The sequence below is a fragment of the Rhynchophorus ferrugineus genome, unplaced genomic scaffold (genome assembly GCF_030347505.1).
Source record: "Rhynchophorus ferrugineus isolate W39M unplaced genomic scaffold, kcgeb_rfMv2 rfM3, whole genome shotgun sequence".
Classification (NCBI taxonomy): domain Eukaryota; kingdom Metazoa; phylum Arthropoda; class Insecta; order Coleoptera; family Curculionidae; genus Rhynchophorus; species Rhynchophorus ferrugineus.
Genome location: NW_027472582.1, coordinates 66,869,899 through 66,892,794, shown reverse-complemented (window position 1 = coordinate 66,892,794; position 22,896 = coordinate 66,869,899). Strand labels below are relative to the sequence as shown.

Sequence of the window (22,896 nt, the reverse complement as noted above, 5' to 3'; positions counted from 1 at the left end):
CGTTAAACAGTAGTCCAGTCCAGATAAACCCTCGTTGGTAAAAAGGAGATTTTAAAATATATAAAAAACAGAAAATTTTGTATTATTTTTAACGTCTTTATTGAACAAAGAGATTTATATGTACCCTAATATCTTCGAAACGACGTAGTTCATATTATAAATGCACCAAAATAAAAAAAATTGACAACGAAAATATTTATACAATTTTCAACATAAGAGTGAATGTGTATTTTATATATGTGATTTCTTAAATGTCCCTCTCGTTTCTTTTCATATTTTCAGCCATCTCTTTTATATTTTTGTACCTCTCTGTTATAGTAACTAATAATATAAATAATTGTAAATTGGATCTTTATCTGCAAACGTATATTTGCAAATCTATTAAAGTTAACGTTTGACAAAAATATTTTTAATGTAATTCAAAATAATGTATGATTTTATTCAAGTGATTTCACATTAATCATAATATTACTAAGCACGTGAGATGTCTGTTGATAAAAATATTGTAGTAAAACACAGAAAACATTTTTAAGATGTTTTATTTTGAGACAATTTACATGTTTTACCTAATTCATCATATATTTTTGAAACTGATTGCAATAAGTCCGATTTATACTTATAAACAGTTCGATCAATAATCGATGATTGATTAACACAGTCGTTTCCACCAAACTCACAAACTCTGTAATGATGCATCAAAACATCCTGCGGATCAACATTAATGACACCTGAAATAAGAACAATACAAAGTTTATAATATTAGTTAAAGTAAAATTATTATTCACCAACAAGTTTGAAATTCATTGGTCAACATTTTCTTGATACATAACTATTTATGATATTAAATATGTAGAGATTCGTATCTAAGAACTGTCCTTATGTTGGAAACTACATATAGGGTATGAAAATAAGGAAAAAATGGAAATGCCGGTAGGTGTTTTTACAAATCATATAATAATAGGAACTGATAGGCCAGAACATCTACAACAGATCTTAAACAAATGTGATCTGATACTTAGAGAAAATGAAATGACAATGAATAAAAGCTAAACAGAATTCATGGTGATGGGAAAGTCAGAAGTAATAATATATCTAAATTGAGGGTGTTAAACTAGAACAAGTAAATGCATTTAAGGATCTGGATATAGAAATCTAAAGTAATGGAAGAAAAAACACGAATTTCTAACTCTTTATAAATAGATAATTCATTAATAAAAAATAATTATCGAGCAAAAGTAAAATGGAAGTGTACAAAACAACTTGACATAATCATAATAATAAGAACATAAATAATAAGTAATACGAACCTTGGCACAACAGGGTTCGTATTAGGCAATCGACTAAGAAAGTGTTCCAGTTGGTCTTATTGATGTGTGTGTCGTTTTGTCATTAAACAACAGGCTAAGATGTAGTTTGAACCCAAATTTTCAATTTTGAACAGAGTTCGTGTTAAACAATCCACTAAGAAATTGTTCCAGTTGGTTTTTTTATTGTCTGCGTCATTTCGTCATTAAACAACAGACTAAGATGTAGTTTGAGCTCAGATTTACAATCTTGAACAGAGTTCGTATTAAGCAATCGACTAATAAAATAAATAAAAGAAATTTTGTTCACGTATTATCACCGAATTAACCATATGGATGCAATTTATTTAAAAATATCTGCTTTTATGAAGAAAAATTAGTTTTAAATTAAGATAAGGCTGTTTATATAGCTTCAAAATTAGTGAAATAAAGTAGGAATTGTCTTATTCGCCAAATTCAGTTCTCTCTGACTTTCGATCCTTTTCACAGAACTCAAAGAATTCCTTCAAGCAAAAAAAAATTCATTAAATGAAAATTTCCTGAAAAAAGGCCCTTTTTCTAACCATTAATAGGTTTTTATTTTCCTTTTCGGAATTTCTTTTTTCATTTCCATGAAAATACTGAACAACCTAATAAATGCGTATGGTGACACTGAAAACCGATGATTACAACTTTTGCCACTATTTTATTTGATTAAGCAATAGATATAGATTCTAGATTATGATTTAGGAATTGGTAGGTTGAATAACCACCAAAAATTAGAAATTCAAATATATATAAAGCAGACTGGATATAGGAGATAAAGATTCATGTTAGATGAAGTTGTAAAACTCAGGCAATTCAAGGTAAAACCTATATACTTTAAAATGAGTCAAGTCATGAAATAGTCACAAAAGACATTGTTTGTTTGACATAGAATTGAACTAATTCGAAGCTGATGTGAATCATAAAAAACATTAATTTTCATAAAAACAAAACCACAGGCGTTTATTCGATTAAAATACTATATAATTTACCAATTTTCTTATCCAAAAAATTCCAAATGAAGTGATTTCCGACCGTAGTAACCATTTCCGGTCTAGCGATATATTTTGATCTGATCCTGTGGATGTTAAGTTTTATGCGTCTTCGCGTTTTCCTTAGCGTGATTAATTTTGAAGCCAGTTCATCCCCATGGCCCGATAATTCCTCGTCGTCTGGCCATTGTCTATAGAAAAATGCGTTTTGGATTGAAAATGCACCCATGGTCAGAATTTTTGGATGCTTGTTGATGTTTCTGGAAAAGTAAACGTGCTATTTTATGATAAATAACAAACATTTTCGAATATATTATGTGTTGGAATTAATTTAGGGGTTTATATAGTGTTGGGAACTATAAACTGAAATTGACTATCGACTGTTTAGTAATTGACTACTTTTTACTATCGACTGTTTCAGTCGCTATTTTTGGTTCAACTGATTTTACTACTTTTTACCACTGATTGTTTCAGTCGACTGTTTTCAGTCGCTATTTTCGGTCCCACTGATTTTGTTACTATTTACTATCGACTGTTTCAGTCGTACTTTTAGTTACTATTTTTGGTTCTACTTGTTTCATTCCACTGATTTTTAACGTTTTGGCTCTGTCGTTCTAACCACAACCTTGACAAAAATGTACCCAATTTATGCTTACATAGATTTATATATAATATATGCAGTTTTATGATTTTTTGGTAGTTCGCTTGTAAATAACAACATATTGTATATTAATATTACAGCATTTTGTTACAATATTTTTCAAGATTGTGAATGTAATAGGGTAAAAATATTAAAATTGTGAATGATAAATAGTAAAATACTTTTGACTGTTTTTATGGCAATAATAGGTAATCTTTGGATTACTCTCTCGATTTTTGTTAAAAAATATTTCCGTTCAATAATAAATAAAACATCATAAAATATCATTTCATTCAGTTCATATTTATTTATGTCATGGATTAGTTTTTTTTCTATGATTATGTATATGTTTAATTATTATATAGAATTTATGGTTATTGTGAATTTTTTTAGGGTTTGTTTAAATTCTTTTGTGTATATTTATTAGAGTATATTATTTAAAAGTAGCAATTAAAATATTAAAATTCTATGAAACATTTGAGGGGTATTCCATTTCATAGAAAAATTCCATTCCTTTTTACAAATCCACAGAACATTCAAATATAAAATTAATTCTACTTCGTTTAAAATTAAGTTATAAATTGCATGTTATGTATTATTATTATAATAGTATTCAGTAATTTTTTTCCTTTTCTTTTTTAAAGTTAGTTCGTGAAGGAATTTATACATCTATATTATTCATATTATTTATATACCGTTGGAAAATATAACCACATATAAAATTAACTGTCCCAAGCCATTATCTCCGTCCTTTCCTCTCTCACAATTTATATAGGGAAGAATTCGTACATCTTCGTCTGACATCACGAATTGAATAAAACAGTCGAACCGTGAATTTGACTGAAAATAGTAATTACTATTTTTTGACTGTCGACTGTTTCGACTGTTTCAACTGTTTTCAGTCGATTTCACTCATGGTATTTAACCAAACTCTCTAGTTTATATGCTATAAAATTGGTGCATTTGTGCATTGTAATAAAGTAGAAGAAGGTGGCATCTACTGCTGATGTGAATAAAGAAGTTATGAAAACGTTACGAATTATTTCCAACACTTAATAATTGTTTATGCGCTTGTTAATAAATTACGTACCCTATCATTTCTTTATAATTGTCTGTTTTTTGCGGTATTATATACTCATCCACGTCGACAAACAATACGTGGGAATATAAGCCCATTGTCCGATATAAACAATCATTAAGAGCGGCAAAAATCCCTTCAGTTCGTATATCCTTCCTTGAAACTAAAGGTAACTCCCAATTAATTATCGTTACTATTCCATAGCTTATGTAGTTTTGTAGAAGGCAGTCTACTTGTGGTCCCACGGTGTGATTGTAAAAATAAAAATGCTTCACGCCTAATATTCGATGTAATTCTATAAATTCAATTAATTCGGTTTCCTGGAATAATAAACATAATGCAGTATTATTAGTTAATATTACTACAATAAAAGTAATAAAAACACAGATAAAAAATATTTTAAAATGGGATGGTAATTCATCATGTAATTCATCATGAGCATTACGGAACATTATTATTTTGAGAACTAAATATTTTTAAACAAATTTAAACTTCCTTAAGTATTACAAAGAAGAGATTGAAACATCTCTATTCGTTCATAAAAATTCTGCATTTCTATTTAATTCCCATAAGTAGCATGCCTCATTTCATATTTCAGTGAGACTTTTTCTACGTTTTTCCTGTTGCACTACTTAGTAATCTGAATGAAACAATAATCTAATATGTTGCCAGATTTTCATTGGTAATTATATCATTAATTGAGTTGTGCACCCAGTGATACTATTCTCATCTTCTGCGAATTTTGATGCTAGATCTGGTATTCTATTTCTCTTTAGGAGAGAGAAATCATTCCCTGCAGTTCAACAGCTAACTGGTTAATAGGTTGTTCTACTTTGGCTTGATAGTTCTTGATGTATGACTTAAGTTCTTTCTCGAGTTACTGTGGTTGGTTTTGCCTCGTAGATGTAGATTTCAGCATAGCTTTATAGATGGCCATTTACTAGCGTTTGACAACTATGTAGACGTATTAACTATGTAGAAATTTTATTATGGATAAATATACGCCACAAGAACGAGTAGAAATAGTGACGATAATTATTGAATATAATCTTTCCATTATTGCCACTCAGTGGAAATTGCGTTAAAAATATCCTAATCGTCCAGTACCTCACAAAAATACAATTTATCGTTTATATGCGAATTTTCGACAGTACGGTACGATAACACACAGGGTATGTTTTGGAAGACAACGAACGTCTCGTAAGGATGAAAATGTGGCTCTGGTGTGCAATGGTGTAGCAGAGTCTCCAGAAATATCAACTCGGTGACGTGGTTCCAAGTTACACATTTCTGCGGACAGTTTAAGACGAATTTTGAAAATTGATTTCAAAATGTTCCCGTACAAAACTCAATTAGTCCAAAAATTGCTACCAAGAGATCCTGATCAATAAGTTGAGTACAGTAATGCAATCCTAAGGCTGTCTGATGAAATTGAAGATTTTTCGTCTAAATTGATAATGAGCGATGAAGCGCATTTTCTTCTCAGTGGCCACGTCAATAAACAGAACAGTCGGTTTTGAGGAACACAAAATCTTCAATAAATTTATGAAACATCATTACATCCACTAACAACAACTGTATGGTGTGATATTAATGCTGAAAACACTATTTGTTAGTTAGTTACTGTTACTGTTACTGCTGAACTGTACCAAGACATGAATCGAAATTTTCTTGTGCCTGAAATAGAAGAATAAGGAGTAAAGGACATGTGGTTACAGCAGTATGGGGTACACACAACTCGTTGAATAATTCAATTATTGAATGACTCTCCGGATTTAACAGCACCAGACTTTTTCTTATGGGTTTTTTAAAATCAAAAGTTTATGTGAATAAGCCCAAACGATTCAACATCTTAAAGACAATATTCGTCATGAAATTGAAGATGATGCAGGATGAACCGCATTGGCTTTAGTATGCTACTGCTTGAGCCATGCATCAGAGTTTGTGGTCTCGGAATTACAGTTGCAGTAAGGATTGTAGTAACATACGTTGTAGTGGCATTAGCTTGAGGGGGTATATCAACTGTGAATAATAGATACAGAACTGCACCCAATGTGCTGTCTTGTGGTACTCCTGAATTAAATAGAACATTTGAGAATAATAGGAAAAAGTGTGATAAAGTTTTTTTTTTATTTTGTAGAATAGCCCATTGTGCCACATCTTGTCGAATGCTCCATAACAATATCGTTTGTTATACTAAATTAAAAACTATTATTTTATGTAGAGAGACATGAAAACCATAGAATTTGAAACAGTTATTTTCACCAATAGATCAATAAGCACTTAACACACAATAACAAGATCAATAATTGTGATTAAAAATGTAAACAAAACTTACTATATTATATTCATCATAAAATGGTTTCACACACACTGCTATATCTTCAACTGCTGTGGGTAGTTGGTAGACATTCCAAGATGCATTTCGAACAATATTAGTGGTAACTTTCAAGATATTTAATGAATTTCCTACATCTGAAAGAATGCCTACTGCGTGAGGTATCTGTTCTTCGTGTATCGGACACAATACATATCGAGCGCTATAAGGCAGGTTCCAGTTTTCTTGAATTAACTAAAATTAGATCTATACACATCCCTTTTAAAATGAAAGTTAGCAACTTACCACGTGACTTCCTTCAACTAATCTAGACTGAATGGTTTTGTTAGAGTCGTGGTAGTATAATCGACACAATACCTTTTGAGGTTTTTTTGTTTTACCAGCTGCGATTACTCGAACGAAGCGTTCTTCTTTTCGATCATCGTAATAAGCGGAGAATACTAGGAATTTGGATCTGAAAATATCATTTCAATAAAGGGGATTAATACGAATGTGACGTTTTACCCACTGTGGATCGTCGTACACGTATTGCCAATGGTCTTTTAGGTGTTCTAAGTTTTGAATATCGATATTATGAACCTAGAATATGTCTTTTTTTATTGTAATTAGTAGTAATTAGTGTTGGGAACTATAGACTGAAATCGACGATCAACTGACTGAGTAATTGACTAATTTTGTCGCTGTTTTAATCAACTGTTTCAGTCGCTATTTTCGGTCCGACTGATTTTGTTACTATTTACTATCGACGGTTTCAGTCGTTTACTTTTAGTTACTATTTATGGTTCTACTAGTTTCATTCGACTGAGTTTTAACGTTCTGACTCTGTCGTCCTAGCCGCAACCTTGACAAAAATGTAACCAATTTATGCTTACACAGATTTATATGTAATAAATATTTATATGTATATGGTTTTATGATTTTTTTGGTGGTTTTCTTGCAAATAACAATAAATTTACATTAGTATAGCGGCATTTTGGAACAATATTTTTCAAGATTGTTAATGTAATAGGGTAAAAAGATTAAAATTGTGAACTATAAATAGTAAAATACTTTTAACTGATTTTATGGCAATAATAGGTAATATTTCGATTACTTTCTTGATCTTTGTAAAGAAATATTTCCGTTCAATAATAAATAAAGCATTTACTTTATTTAAAAAAGCCTTAGCAGTTATTGTGTGATCATTTTTAATTATGTCATGAATTAGTTTTTTTTATATGATTAGGTATAAGTTCAATTTTTATTTAGCATTTATGATTATTGTATATCTTTAGTTTTTAGGTTTTGTTTAAATTCTATTGTATTGTTTATATTTATTATAGTATATTATTAAACAATATCAATTAACACATTAAAATACGATAAAACATTTGTGGGGTATTATTCCATTCTATAGAAAAATTCCATTCCTTTTTACAAATCTTACAGAAGCTTTTTACAGATCCACAGGACATTCAAATATAAAAGTAATTCTACTTCGTTTAAAATGAAATTATTAATTGTTTTGTTAATAGTGTTCAGTAATATTTTTTTCCTCTTCTTTTTAAAATTAGTAAGTGAAAGAATCTCCATCTCGCTTATACTAAAGTTGAAAAATACAAGCACATATAACAACATTAACTGCTCCAAGCAATTATCTCCGTCCCTTACACTCTCACAATTTATACAGGAAAGGATTCTTCTTCTTCTTCTTCTTCATCTGACTTCACGAATTAATAAAAACAGTTGAACCGTGCATTTGCTAGTTTTTTGACTATCGACTGTTTCGACTGTTTTGTGACTATCGACTGTTTCGAATGTTTTTAGTCGATAGTTCCCAACACTAGTAATAATGGTAAGAATTTGAATGTTTAAGTACCGAGAATTCTGTTTTAGCTGTATGATTTAATTTTAACAGTTTTCAGAAAATTGTTTCATATAAAAATACAATGAATCTTAAGAAATATGGTTTATTGTTCCCTGTGAGCTTATGCAATTTATAAATTGTTACAGGTCGTTTTTGACCAACCTAGAATTTGCTCTAAAATATTTTTATGCATATCTTATTTATTTTTTATATCTTAAATGCAGCTCACTGCTTTACTAATAATCAAATGATTCTTTTAAGTCTTATTCCTATAGTACGTCAGAGTGCTTCAGATATTTGTTAATTATTGCGTGCTCAATTTCCACCTAGATCTTTTATTATTGGACTATGTAAACATGTTCGGTTTATATTTTTGGTGGGCTTCCAGAGGAAATAGTCTGTTTCCCTGTCAGTTATTACGTTTCGCAGATATTTATGGGTTTGTTTTGTTCTGTCTGTTTTATTCTATAATTTCTGTAGACAATTAACTTTTTTAATTGCTTTTTTAATTTCTAGAGCATTATTACAGTTTGATTGCTGAATTTGATTGTTGTGTTCTTCGGCAAATCCTTCCCGATCGGTTCGTTATTTGTTAACGTTAGATTAATAGATATAATAGTCTAGAGTTTTATCCGATTTACAGTAATTCGTATGTCCTATCAGATATACAGTAGGACTTTCTTTAAATGGATGTACTCTTTTGCTATCGATTTACTGAGTGGCCTGGATTTACATTTGGCTTTTAAGTTTGCGATTTTCATAAAAATATATTTTTCTATAGTTCGCCAAAAGTTTTTTTGTTTTCGTGTACCCATACTTTGACCTAGGTGGTATTCGAACAACATATGCGAGAATTATTTTCAAACATTCAATGCTGTTATTTCATAGGATAGAGCTCGGAAATTTTGTGTTCGGTCCCTTGAAACAACAAAACAAAATTTTTACTTCCAATTTTAAGCTCGAAAAGATATAAGTAGAAATTAAGTCATACACCTAATAGATTTTGAGAAACATGTATTACTAGTAATGAAGTATATATTGGGTATTATTTTGAAATGATAAAATTTGAATTGAAATCATATAAACTCATATGAATTAACTTAACATACTTTGGTATGTATATTGTTGTTTTTATCAATTTCTTCTATTTTTGTCAGCCTTGGAAGTCGAATATATTCTCCTAAAATTTATGAAACTCTTTCAGGCATCTTAGGATGATTCTAACAGGTCAATTGAAAAGTTCCCGGTATGATACATAGATTTAGAATAAATCCATAAATTTTTTGTTAGTCCTAACACTCAAAAGATGCGTGTATAAATTTGGCAGTTGTCGGATCATTAGTTTGTGAATTATAGCATTTTGAGTGAAGCAATTTTTGTTATTGTAAAAAAAAACTGGATAAAAAGTAATTTCGCATGTTGATAAAATATTGCTTTTTGATGGGAAAAAATACAATTGAACCAAAAGTGTGGCTTAATGCCGAGTTTCCGGACACTGCCCCGGGAATATCAACCATCAAGGATTGGTATGCTAAGTTTAGACGTGGTGAAATGAGTACCGAAAGTGGTGAACGCAGTGGACGCCCAAAAGAGGTTGTTACCAACGAAACATTAAAAAAATTCACAAAACCAGTCGGCTGGCAAGGTTATGGAGTCTGTATTTTGGGATGCGCATGGAATAATTTTCATTGACTACCTGAAAAAGGAAGGACCATGAACAGCGACTATTACATAGCGTTATTGGACCGTTTGAAGGACGAAATTGCCGAAAAACAGCTACAGTTGAAGAAAAAGAAAGTGGTGTTTCAATAAGATAATGCACCGTGTCACAAGTCAGTAAAAGCGATGGCAAAAATCCATGAATTGGGCTTCGAATTGCTTCCTCATCCACCATATTCCCCAGATCTGGTCCCCAGCGACTATTTTCTGTTCTCAGATTTTAAAAGAATGCTCGCTGGGAAGACATTTTCGTCGAATGAAGAGGTGATTGTCGAAATTGAGGCCTATTTTGAAGCAAAGGGCAAATCATACTACAAAAATTGATTGATTGTATTGAAGGGGATTATGTTGAATAAAAAAAATAATTTTGCCAAAAAATGTGTTTTACTATGGTAGGCCGGGGACTTTTCAATTGACCTGTTATTAGCTGATTTTAATTGTAAAACGATTTGTCAAATTCATTTTATATTAATTTTAAAAATACTAGTAAGCAACTTACTCCTTGACCGATCTGATACAGATGTTGAAGCTTGTGTGTTGACGCGAGTGGAAGAGGCTTATTTTAACACATGACTTAGCTATCCGTAGGCCTGATGCTTTTAGAATAGTCTGTTTTATGTAATTTCTGTATATTTCTTCTGGAGAGTGTCCAAAAGCAAAGCAAAGTAAGAAATTAAGATGTGACAGTTGAAAGACAAATCCAGCGCCAAAGATTACAACAATTTGAATGCCGAATAAAAGTTTAACAAATTAATCATCGGTATAGAGGTAAAGAGCTATAAATGTGTTTTTGTTATCATTGAATCATTTCAACTTGTTGAACAACTTAGTACATTACAGTTCTTAGCAACTAACTGTTTACTTACCTTGGTAAAGTTGACTTTTTCAACTAAATTATGATTTATCCTAGATGCCGGTACTGATTCATTTAAATATTCATTGGATTTAATCATATTATAATGCATAAAGCATGTCCATAACATTGTTAAAGATAAGAGGCAACAAAACCAAAAACACTGCGTTAGTATTCTCATAATTAACGGACACTTTCTAAAATAAAAAAAGCAAATAACAGAAATCGGGAATAAAACAAAGTTGTAATCTAATGGTTTTGAAGTGCTGTAAAAATAAATATACAAGTATTTGATTTCGAATATATTATACGAGATAGGTATATATTTCTAAATATGGTTCCATTCAAATTAATGAATTTAATGAATGAACAGAACACTTATTTTACTTATCTTTATTATTTTAATATTATCTTTTAAATCAAATAAAAATATTTAAGTACTAATGTCAATATTTTAAAATTATTTCTTTTATATTATTTAACTAGTTACATTTTTGCCACTATATTATTATATTTGCCTCTAAAAACAATTGAATTGAATATTCTAAAACAAAATAAAACATCTAAATAAATAAAGCTTATTCAGAGGAAAATTGTTCAAAACTAAGAAGTGGATTACAAAAAAACAATAATAATTAAGTAGTTAAAGTTCTTAGATATTCTCAGTTTCATTTAGGGTGAAGAATATTTTGTATTATTTTATATTATGTATGTTGTATTTTTATATTTTATTTAAAACATTATTATAGTAGTTGAAATTGGGAAAAGTGACCATTGAATTTACATTTTTTCACAGCACTCTATTAAATGATTGCATGTATCTTGAACAGTTGTAACTATCGGTTAAAACCAACTTTTAAACAAACTGACTTAATTGTTAAGTTCGATCGTTTAGATATATTCCTACATAAAATAACTGTTTTATTTAGTATTATTGAGTTATTTAGTGGGAAGACTCAGCTCAAGCTCTCAAAGACAGATTAGGCAGCTTGGCATTTGGTGAATTGCTGTTCTTGAAGTTCTGTCGCACTCATCGTATTCATCAGACATAGCATCTATTGATTACAACTTATTCGGATTGATGCAACATGGCTTGGCTGGCATATGTCTTCGAAATGCAGAGGAAATGGATGCCAAGCCAATATCTTTCTTCCTACACAGTTGTTGTTGCCAGTAAGTGTGGAAAAAGTTGTTAAATGTCTGTTTTAAGTAAACAATGGTCAAAATACATGCAATTATCTTATAAATATGTAAAGTAAAAGAGTACCTTAATTTATCGAACAGAACACATCTCGCTAGTAATTAAGGGCTAATAAACCGCTTCTTAGGCACTAAATGTCTAGTAGTTAATATTTTAATATATAATTTTAATGATGTTTCAGCTTAATGTTCAGCATAATGTCATATCTTATCTACGGTATGATAGCAGAAAATATCGTTTTTTATAAATACATATTTTTTTATATGCCAGTAAATAGACGGGCTCTTCTACCGCTTAATTAAATAATAAATAATAATTTTAAATACAAATACAATCATTTACACTTATAGTATTATACAAACTATAAAAAATATGAGTATTATATTTTGTATAAAATTATTAAAATGATAAATAAATAACAATTTTGACAGAGTGCTATGTAAATTTTAATTAGTGTGGTTATTTCATTTGTTGCACCTGTTATTATATTCACAAATATAGTAGATACTATACATAGAAGCATATTTGTAAATACATTTGAGATACTGGACTAGTTAAGATAGAAGAATAATTGACACTACATGGTTCCATAGTGGAAAAATAACTGGAAATCTTCTAAATCTGTTACAAACCTCAAAAAAGGTTATTTTAATCTAATTTAGATATTTCATAAGCTCTCACAACCTAATTAAAGATATCTAGCCGAATATAATAATAATCGAATATTGAATATATATTTTGTAATATATAATCTGAATATTCTACCTTAACCTGTCGGATTCACCAGGGCTAGCTTCTTCTAATTGACAAAAGTTTTAGTTTGTGGCTCGGAAAATTTCGGAAAATAATATATAAATTTTAAGGTGTACTTACGAATCTTTACTGTTACAAACACTGTTCTGTAATATATTAACGAATTATTCTAAGCGACCCGATACAGTTGTTCAGATAACATCAATAAATACACACCATCGATAATAATGTTTCCTTCCATTGTTGGAATGTGTTGATAAGGCATTCATTCTTATTTTTTTCTGATTACAAACTAGATTGTCATAATATCTTTTCAGCTTATTACAGTAAATATTAGAATAGTACGCCTAAGAGGTATATTAAAATTAATCTTTCCACTACATATTATTTGATTTTAATTTTATCTGATTTAATATAATAATTATATTTGATCCCATTGTTTATTATATAGTTATAATTTATGTGATTCATTTTTAATATAATAAATTCTGAAAGTATTAAGATATAAGATTTGATAATTTTTGGTTTCTGTTTTACATTTTGTTATTTATGTAGACCAATTAGATAGGGGTAATATTTAAAATGAAAAAATGATAATTTCTCTTTTATTGATAATCTTTTATTGTCATTAATTTTTATGATGGAAAAATAGTTAATTTCTTGAGACTATTGACGAAAAAAACCCAATTTTTGATGTCTTCATATAATGTTCAAACAAGTTATTTCTCATCAACGCAAGCAGGTATTAGTTGGTTGGACAACGTTTATGGTTTTCTGTGTAAACATTTCCATGTACATTTACATGCTACAAAGTTCATGACCAGAGTCTATTTATAATGATCTTCATTGATGATTTAGTTTGATTTAAGTGTTCTGTTACGTATAATCATGCATTGGCGTTCTTTCGTTCAATTTTTTTCAGTCAAGCTTATTATATAACTCAGTCAGAATTATCCTGTACTGCTAAAAACAATCACCGTGAGTTTCTAAAAGTATTTGATGGACTTTTTAAATCATACCATGGTCCAATCATAACCATATATCAAGGAATGAATGTTGAAAATGTAATTATGAAGGTTCAATGGATAATACTTAAACGATAACTGTTATTTTATGCAGAGAAATGTCAAAACTATCGAATTTAATAGTTGGGTTAGGTTGTTTAACAGTTGATTGCATTAGAACCTTACATTTCCGTCAATAGATATCGGTGTTTAAAATATATATAAGCGCCTAATATACAGTTCATATAAAGTTATTTTGGACATCATCTAAATCTGTGATATCAAAATGTTCAGTTCAGTTTGGCAGTGAAATACAGCACAATTCTAATCTAAATAAAATAATAAAACAGAAATACTGTTCTCAAATATAATTCATTCAAATATTCAATTTAACATTATAGTGAGTCTAATACATATATTATCGATGAACGTAAAACTACAATTAAATACACATTTATAATAGTTTGTAGGTTAGGGTTATGTTTGATTATATTTACTTATTAGTATTTATAGTTCTATGCGCGTTTGTAGTTGTATTCATCGGAGACTAGGTGGATTAGGCCTCTAGGTAAGACAACTACATTTACACAATTAACAATTTTATATCCAAGTAATATATTTTATTTTCATTAGAGAGCATATTTACCTTTTACGTTTAGATCTTATGTTCTTCGGTACAGTGTTTCCTTGTAAAGATATTTTGATATCACCGTATTTCTCCTTCGTTTGTTCTGTTAATACCTCTATACATCTTTCTTGATAAAGTTGGATTTAAACACTGCATTATTCTTGATGCATTTGCTATATCAACAAAATACATAAATATAAATAATAAGTCTTCCATGAATTTACAACTACAATTAAGTACACATTTATACTAGTTTGTAGGTTAGCGTTATGCTTGATTATATTTACTCATTAGTATTTATAGTTCTAGGCGCGTTTGTAGTTGTATTCATCGGAGCCTAGGTGGATTAGGCCTCCAGGTAATACAACTACATTTACCCAATTAACAATTTTATATCCAAGTAATATATTTTATTTTCATTAGAGAGCATATTTACCTCTTACGTTTAGTTATTATTTTCTTCGGTACAGTGTTTCCTTGTAAAGATATTTTGATATCACTGTATTTCTCCTTCGTTTGTTCTGTTAATACCTCTATACATCTTTCTTGATAAAGTTGGATTTAAATACTGCATTATTCTTGATGCATTTGCTATATCAACAAAATACATAAATAGAAATAGTAAGTCTTCCTTAATTTTATTATAGGCTTTTAAAAATTTTATTCTTTTGAAAACAATATCCGGAAGTATCATTTGACCTTTTCGATACTTTTCAGACTAACACTTTCCCTTGAAATAATTGTATTAAATTATATGTGTATTGAAAAGCTACTCACTGTTTTTATACATTTCATATATTTAATCTATGATAGAGTTAACATCAAGGTGATCTTGATTTGTCATCCGCTTTTTCAATCAGATTAATAATAAGCAGCGATTTTAAATTTATAAAACAAGCAAAGCATTAAAATAACGTTTGCCGATTTATAATCTCTTATCACTATTGTTTTGAAGAATTTTGCATACGTTTGACAACCGGACGATTTTGACAGGCTCTTTCGGTTACACATTCAAACATATTAGGCAGCATTGTGTCTCTTTTTAACTAGAATAAAATTAGAAGGAAAATATTGTTTGATTTTACAACGAATTTATAAATTGGCAATACATGCAGGCAATACATTAAACATCTTGATGAAATATGTACAAAAAAAACTTTAGATAGACTATATAATAGTTGATGTGTATTACAAAGCACGTTATATCATATATTGTAATGAAATTCCCATATATTTTTATTGATATTTGTATTTGAATATTATATATGTTATATAATATATAACGATCCTAATGACATAAATGAAATCAATAGATTAGATTATTAGAAAGTTTTCTATAATTATCAATTTGTGATTACTATCAATAAGGTCAATCGTTTCGTTGAATAAATATCCGAAGAGAAACCTTTTTAGACGTATTCGCTTATATTTAAAAATGATGGAATTATTCAAAATAATCTAAGATCAGTTCAGTTTTCTTATGCTAGTAAATAAAATTACCTTGATAAAAAACCGATATTTATTATCAGTAACCTGATACAACTTGTAATGTAACCTATTAATAAGCTTTTATTTTCATTTTTTATTCTAATTTAAAAACATAAATCCCATGAATATCTCTACTTAATCCTTTAATTTTGTGATTGCGGTTTAATAATCTTTAGTCTCTGATATTTAAATATAATAATGTGTCTTTTTTTTGCTACAGATTTTCATAAAATTCAATTGTCATAATTTGGTAATCCCCTTATTTACCTGATTTTACTCCGTCTGATTTATGGGTGCTTACTAAACTCAAACAACACTTGCGGACATTACTTTAAATCTATTGATGATATTAGAACCAAGGAATGTTTAAAGCTAATTTAAAATTCTAATTCAACACTTCTTCGGTTCTGGAGATCGAAATAAATTTTGAAATTTGAGGATGAAAATTTTTTTAAAATTATAAATTTTGTTTTTTTATACATTATAAAAGACTTAAAATGTAAATAACAACTGGAAACCATATCCCTGTTAAGAAATGCTCTTCTACATTTCGGTTTGTAATTTGCAAAATGTACATTACAGACTCTTTTGTTCTAATTTAAGATCTCACAAGAGATTCCCACAAGTTTTTAATTATTTTTTGCTAAAAGCCATGTCTGATATAGAGCAGGATCCCTAGGATTTCTAGGTATTCTATTTGGAATGGTACTACATCCTGGGAGGCAACACTTGCGAAGTGTTAAGATTTAAACAAATCATTTAACTAAAAAAGAACCATAAAAACACAATTAAAAAAATAATAATATTTAACATGTAAGTTCATAAGTTTTTTAAGTTTTCTTTGTCAGCAATGAAAGAGACGCTTTCAACAAAAGCTTTGTCAAAAAAAAAAAAACTAAACCGAAATTCTTTGTATATAAGTCAGATTATTTCTATAGGAAGCATATAATTACCACATAGAAATACCACCAAATATAAACATATGTACACTACGCCTTTTTACTTTTTTAGAATAGGCCTTAGGAAATATACTTCGAGCCACCTGGCGGCAAATTAAAGAACTAAAACACTGTAGCACCTGCGCACATTTAAGATACCCTTCTAAATTGTCAATATTTTGTGGTTAGGAGATACTTGAATATCGGTGAATTTTCCCTAACTACATGTGTCACTAATAATCATGTGTGCTTTTTCAGTATGGGGCTAAAATAATTTAGGAAATATTTCAAGGAAATTAAACTGATTATATTTATAGAAAACCAGAGCTAAAACAACACGCGATTTTTTCTAGGTAGTCTGTTTAATAATAAGAATGTTTAATAATTAAGTTTCTCTTAGAATGTTATTTAAAAAAGCAAAATTTCAGATCTTGGGTTGCAACTAACCGGAAACAGAAGGCATCAAAGTTGCTTTTTGTTTTCAATCAGGATGCCAAACACACAAATACCATATAGAAATATTGAAATTTGATCTTTCTTACTGGACACACTGTATAACAAATGAAAAAAATATGGTGATTTATAATATGTAGGCATAAATATGCATTTTAAAATGGTTTGGGCAGACACGACCAAAAAGTGAAGTGATGTCGTCAGAAAAATCTTAGCTACATTGCATGGAATTAGCATTATTTAGAATTCGAAATTGATTATTGGAATCATTTGATCGTTAGTCACAATCTAAATTTCTTATGTTTAGTGCTGTACTAGTGTTTTGTGAGATCTTTTTATTTAAAACTAAATATTATTAGTAATATTTTTTTGTAACGAATCGACATAATGGATGTTTTATTTTCACTTTCACCAAAGTAAGTGATTTTAATTAATTATAGGTAATTAACAAAAAATCAAAGTGATTCTAATAAAACTAAAATAGAAACTAACAAATCTAACAAGACTTTTTAAATTGTTTTTAAATATTTAAGGAATATACACGAACATTTTTAACATATTACAATTTATTACATACAACATTCTTAATGTCGGACAGAATGCGTATTAAAAGTTTAAATATATATCACAGATGCATGATGAACATTTGTAAAGCAGATGTATTTTACGTTTTTTACAAACATATTAATATCTTCCGTGATGCGTCCACACTGCAACGTAATCTGTTTTAAATTTATTTTATCATATGCGTAATAAATAACCTCGATTAAATTATGCATCTATTACAGGCTTGCCAATCTCGTATATGGTAAAGAATGAATCAATTACTTCAAGAAATGTGAGCTTATACGTTTTAAAATATTCTAAATAAATATAGGGATTATTTAATTCAAGATACGAATCTTCTCTGTAGCAAAGCTCTGTACGAAGCTTCCTGAATATATAAATAGATAATATGCAGTTCACATATATTGTTTTAGTTGGGAGACCTGATATTCGTTTGAACATTTTGTTATATATCATTGTTCTAGGTTGGCCTGTTGACAAAACCTTTTATTTGTTGTCTGAGCACATAAGTATACAATACATTTTAATAGAGATATGCGATTTTAAAGTCGTATAATAGGAAAAATCAATATTACTTTTTGACGACCTTACATTTATTTTAAATTAAATTTAGCATTTTTAATTGCGGTTGCATTTAAATACAGATAATAATACAGTAGATGTTGTTACTGTGTATTCATCGTATTTGGTACCTTTGTCCTAACTTCATGTTGTAATTGCGTTATTTTATCGAAATGTGAACAAAAAAATCAGTGGGTTGAACTTAAATTTGCAAAAAGAGGCGACTGAAACTTATTGAGTTTTGAAGGCATTATGCGATGAAAATATCAATGGGGATCAAACAATATCAATGAAAAGAACGGTCGAAATACGAGCAAAGGCAACAGTATTATTCTTCAATATGACAACTTTCGACCACATGTTGTAACACCGTTGAAAACATACTTGGAAGCATTAAAATGGGAAATACTATCACACCCACGTATTCTCCAGAGCTTGATCCTTCTGACGACTATTTGTTATGACATATGAGTCCTAGCCTGTATGAGCTGCGTTTCACTTCTTTGGGGGTATAAAAAACTGACCTCTTAGTGGATAGCCTCAAAAGATATATCGTTCTTTTGAGATGGAATCCGTAAATTGTCTGAAAGATGAGAAAACATAGCAGCTATCAAAGGAGAATAATTTGATTAAAAGACATTGTACCGATTTTTTACAGTGAAGGTTCAAATTAAAGAAAAGTCCTTTACAGCGAATTTATAAGCTTAATAATTAGCCCTTAAATTAATTACAATTATTCTAAAATAATACTTATTTATTCTTAAATAATACCTAATATACTTGTTAAATATTAATACACTTAAGTAATATAATTGATTTAAAAATGTATATTAATAAGACATTTTATGTTTATGTATAAGATATATATTTCTATTTCACTTTTTTATATTTTTTTACTGGGTTTTCATAATAAACTATTGAAAAGTAGTAATACTTCATCAAGATGTTTAATGTATTGCCTGCCGCAATTTGTAAATTCGTTTTAGAATCAGACAATGTTTTCCTTCTCATTTTATTCTAGTTAAAAAGAGATACAATGCTGTCTGATTAGTTCGAATGCGTAAACGAATGATCCTGTCAAAGTCGTTCGGTTGTCAAAGGCATGCAAAATTCTTGAGAGCAATAGTGATAAAAGATTATAACTCTAACCTATAGACTATTGTGACTATATTAACGGTAGTTTTTGGATCTACTTTAATATTAAAATAAATTATATTCGATAACATTTTTGTTCAATTATTTTATTTAGATTAGAACATTGTTGTATGTCAAAGTCAAACTGAACTAAAACTCAGAGTTGATGTGGCAACATTGTGAGGTTTTGACGTCACATATTTAAATGACGTATGTACAAAATAACTTTCAATAGATTACAGTTGCCTTATATAATGCAAACAAGCACATAGAAAACAATACAAATAAAATCAAATAATAATGCATAATGTTTAAATATAAATATAAATAATTACAAGACATCTCTTACGTTATCTCTATTTCTCTCTGTCGTGTTGTTTTTTATCTTATTTGCATTACTCTATAATTATTTACAGTTAAAATTTGTTATTAAACATTTCATACTATTATAAAATAAAAGCTATTAATAGCTATAAACAGTTTTTATTGTTCGAATTTGATTATTTAATATTTTAATGTATAGGTTAATTATATCATTTTAAAAATTTACAACTAATCCACATTTTTTTCCCAACAATTTTCTTTCCTTATATGAAGATTATAAAATTAAAAATAATATTAGGATTATATAGATTTTTTTAATTCAGAATATAAGTATTTAATCTATATTATGTTTTTATTATGTATTTTTGACGTCTATAATGTTATATTATCAGAGTCAATTTTTCTTACGGCAATTAGGCGTAGTTGATGTCGTCTATGCACTTTAATGTTGTCCCTATCTCGTCTATATTTCATATTATCTGTAGTATGATTCATTACAGGTTTTTCTACCTTATCTTGATATGTATACAACTTGCTATACCCACCTGAATTAGTGGTAACATACGCATAATCTATGCAGTATTCTTTTTTGATTCAAAACGTATTCTAACTTTAATAATTGTATATCAGCTTGGCCACGTCAGAGCATAGTTTTTCAGTAGGATAAGTTTACATTTTTACTCGTTCTTAGTTGAAATGTTTAATTAACATTAGAAGTAATACCTTAGTTATGATAAGTTTACTTTAGTTCTTGTAGCTCCTAGCTTATTAACAGTTTTCTGTTAATCTTATCAAAATCATTGTTATCATTGTTGTTTTATTTTTATAACGTATTCTTGATATATTCTTTAGTGAATACATTTATTGTTACTTTTATTATCGGCATCTATTATTGTTGATGTCTACATTTGCCTCTGATGTATGTTGTTCTTTTATCGATTAGTTCATCTCATATTCATTTTTCTTTGATTTTGACATGGTGACCAAATTCAACCAAAAGCTAACGTTGTTTTATTTTTAGAATAGTAAACTTATTTTTAACAACTAGATTGTTCAATAATCCGAAGGACTATATGAAACTGCACTGCTATGTATTTACTGTATGATTTTGTGTAAATTAATTTTTATTTAAATTAAATTAATTGTCCTTCCCGCATTTTCTCCTGCTCGAAATATTTTTTTTATTTATCTGTTGTTTCCGCTTAATTATTTTTCTCTGTGCTAATATATACTCCTTTTCTTTATATTTTTTGGTACTGGTGTGTAAGTTAAGCTCGTTCATGTAATTTTCTTGATTTTCGGTTAAAATAGTTATGCGTTATGCAGACTGTATTTTAAGTTTTTATTTTTTTCCTCAGTTGTTATAATAGGTTGTTATAGTCATAGTTTTGTAATGGTGTTAGTAATATATATATACATTAATGAAAAAATGTGCTGGTTTAAAGAATAAAAATATTTTTTCGTGAAAAGGATGCAATACTAGCTGAAAAAAATAAAATTAAAGAAAGCCCCCAAAATTAGTTCATAGTACCTAAAAATATGTGTTTATTTACTATCTATTTCCATTTTCTTACACATAACAAGATATTATCAAATTTAAATATTAAATATTGTACATACATTCATAATACAACTGTTTTTCTAAGAGATTTTGTTTGTATTAAATTCGGATAGGCTTCCGAGTAACTGATATAAACTGATTGACGTTGCGAGGGTAGTTTTCGAATGTTTGTCCATATCTTTCAAGAGCTGTTACTTATCACGTCCAAACACTTGCTTACGCTTGCTATCATTTGATTTTAATGTCTTCCTTGTTCGCCAAGAAGTTCCCTTATTTCGTTTTTTTGTATCAGTGGGACCTGTTCGTTTTCTATGTGGTTTTTTTTTATTGCAGATTTATTTTGTGTTGTTGTGTTAAACGTGACAGTGTTAAAATATATGTTGATATATGTATCCACGACATCGGTAGGTAATCTTATTCGTAACTTGATTCAACTAGTTTATTTGTTATATGATAATATTCGAATTCTGAGATTGCTATTGCTAAGTAGGTGTTTACATTCTAATAGTCATAGCCAAGGTTTATTTGCTAAAGGTGAAATGTTAGTAACAAATTGATAACACCAACGTATGAGTTAATTAGAATTAAATATTGTTAATGCCCAAAACATGTATTAAACTTATTATTAGAAATGAAAATAATTCCACAAATATTTATTTAAAAGTATATTTTACTAATGTGTTTTGTTATGTTAATATTCTTAGAAATAATACGAATTAGTACTATACCTTTATAACTTATTGTACCTAAGAATTTTCAATAAAATCCTTTTTAAATTAATGGAATCATCGTTATTTTAACATATTTTTAAGATTATTAAAATTACTTATATTTTTTTTCTTATTTACTAACTTTTATTTACCGGAAATTTATCGAGTGAAAATATGTGTATAAAGACAATATTTAGTGAGAGACGCAGCTTGGTATTTTACAGATTTTGGTTATTTTCAAAGTATTATTTATGGGAACTTAGTTGAGGAAATATCTAAACTATATCGGAATTAACAAGATATATCTACTTTATAAAATAAGCAGACCTTTTAATTTATTGTGGATTGGTATCTATTGGTTCTTGGAGAGGTTTAGTTTGTTTTCACCAACAATTGGGCGAAGAGGGATATCTAATATACATTTTGGAAATCCGTATAGTTTAGGTTTTTATATGTATGCATAGGTTTAACATTTAATTAACGTGAAGTCTGGTTTAATAATGGTTTTGATGGCCATTTCCCTTCGATCTTGAACTCGAAAGCATCAGCTATATTTTATATCAATTTCTCTATGGTGAGAATCCGTTTAGATTGACTTTCTTAGTCCTCATGTTTTTTTTTTACAATTTTTCAATTTAGGTTAGTTAAACATTTATTATAGGATGATGGATATCTATTATATATCATATTGATGCACTATGTTCACAATAATGTCATAATGGACTTTTGGAGAAATTTTGTTTGAATTAAATAATAATTTATTTGCCAGTTTATTTTCGA

The 22,896-nt window shown here is 28.7% G+C and overlaps 2 protein-coding genes across 2 annotated transcripts in view; one reads left to right on the top strand and one right to left on the bottom strand.

The window, feature by feature from the left end:
• Nucleotides 1-523: 523 nt before the first annotated feature.
• Nucleotides 524-14,523, bottom strand: LOC143193306 (uncharacterized). Its single transcript, XM_076399446.1, has 8 exons — nucleotides 14,399-14,523; nucleotides 10,808-10,991; nucleotides 6,885-6,955; nucleotides 6,662-6,830; nucleotides 6,377-6,610; nucleotides 4,051-4,358; nucleotides 2,321-2,580; nucleotides 524-728 (listed from the first exon to the last, which is right to left on the bottom strand). Exons 2-8 carry the CDS (start codon nucleotides 10,973-10,975, stop codon nucleotides 529-531), a joined length of 1,410 nt encoding a protein of 469 aa, XP_076255561.1. The 5' UTR covers nucleotides 10,976-10,991; nucleotides 14,399-14,523; the 3' UTR covers nucleotides 524-528.
• Nucleotides 14,524-17,631: 3,108 nt separating this feature from the next.
• The window catches only part of LOC143193307 (G-protein coupled receptor moody), a 65,166-nt gene continuing 59,901 nt past the window's right edge, over nucleotides 17,632-22,896 (top strand). Inside the window, exon 1 of the mRNA XM_076399454.1 lies at nucleotides 17,632-17,675. Within this exon, the coding sequence (XP_076255569.1) occupies nucleotides 17,647-17,675 (29 nt within the window). The 5' untranslated portion in view covers nucleotides 17,632-17,646. The remainder of the gene's footprint in view (nucleotides 17,676-22,896) is intronic.

Coding starts and splice junctions, on each gene's coding strand:
- LOC143193306 (XM_076399446.1), bottom strand. CDS start 10,975: ATGAGAATACTAACGCAGTGTTTTTGGTTTTGTTGCCTCTTATCTTTA. Junction 6,956..10,807: donor AAAAAGTCAACTTTACCAAG/GTAAGTAAACAG, acceptor GACATATTCTAG/GTTCATAATATCGATATTCA. Junction 2,581..4,050: donor AATTATAAAGAAATGATAGG/GTACGTAATTTA, acceptor TTACTTTTCCAG/AAACATCAACAAGCATCCAA.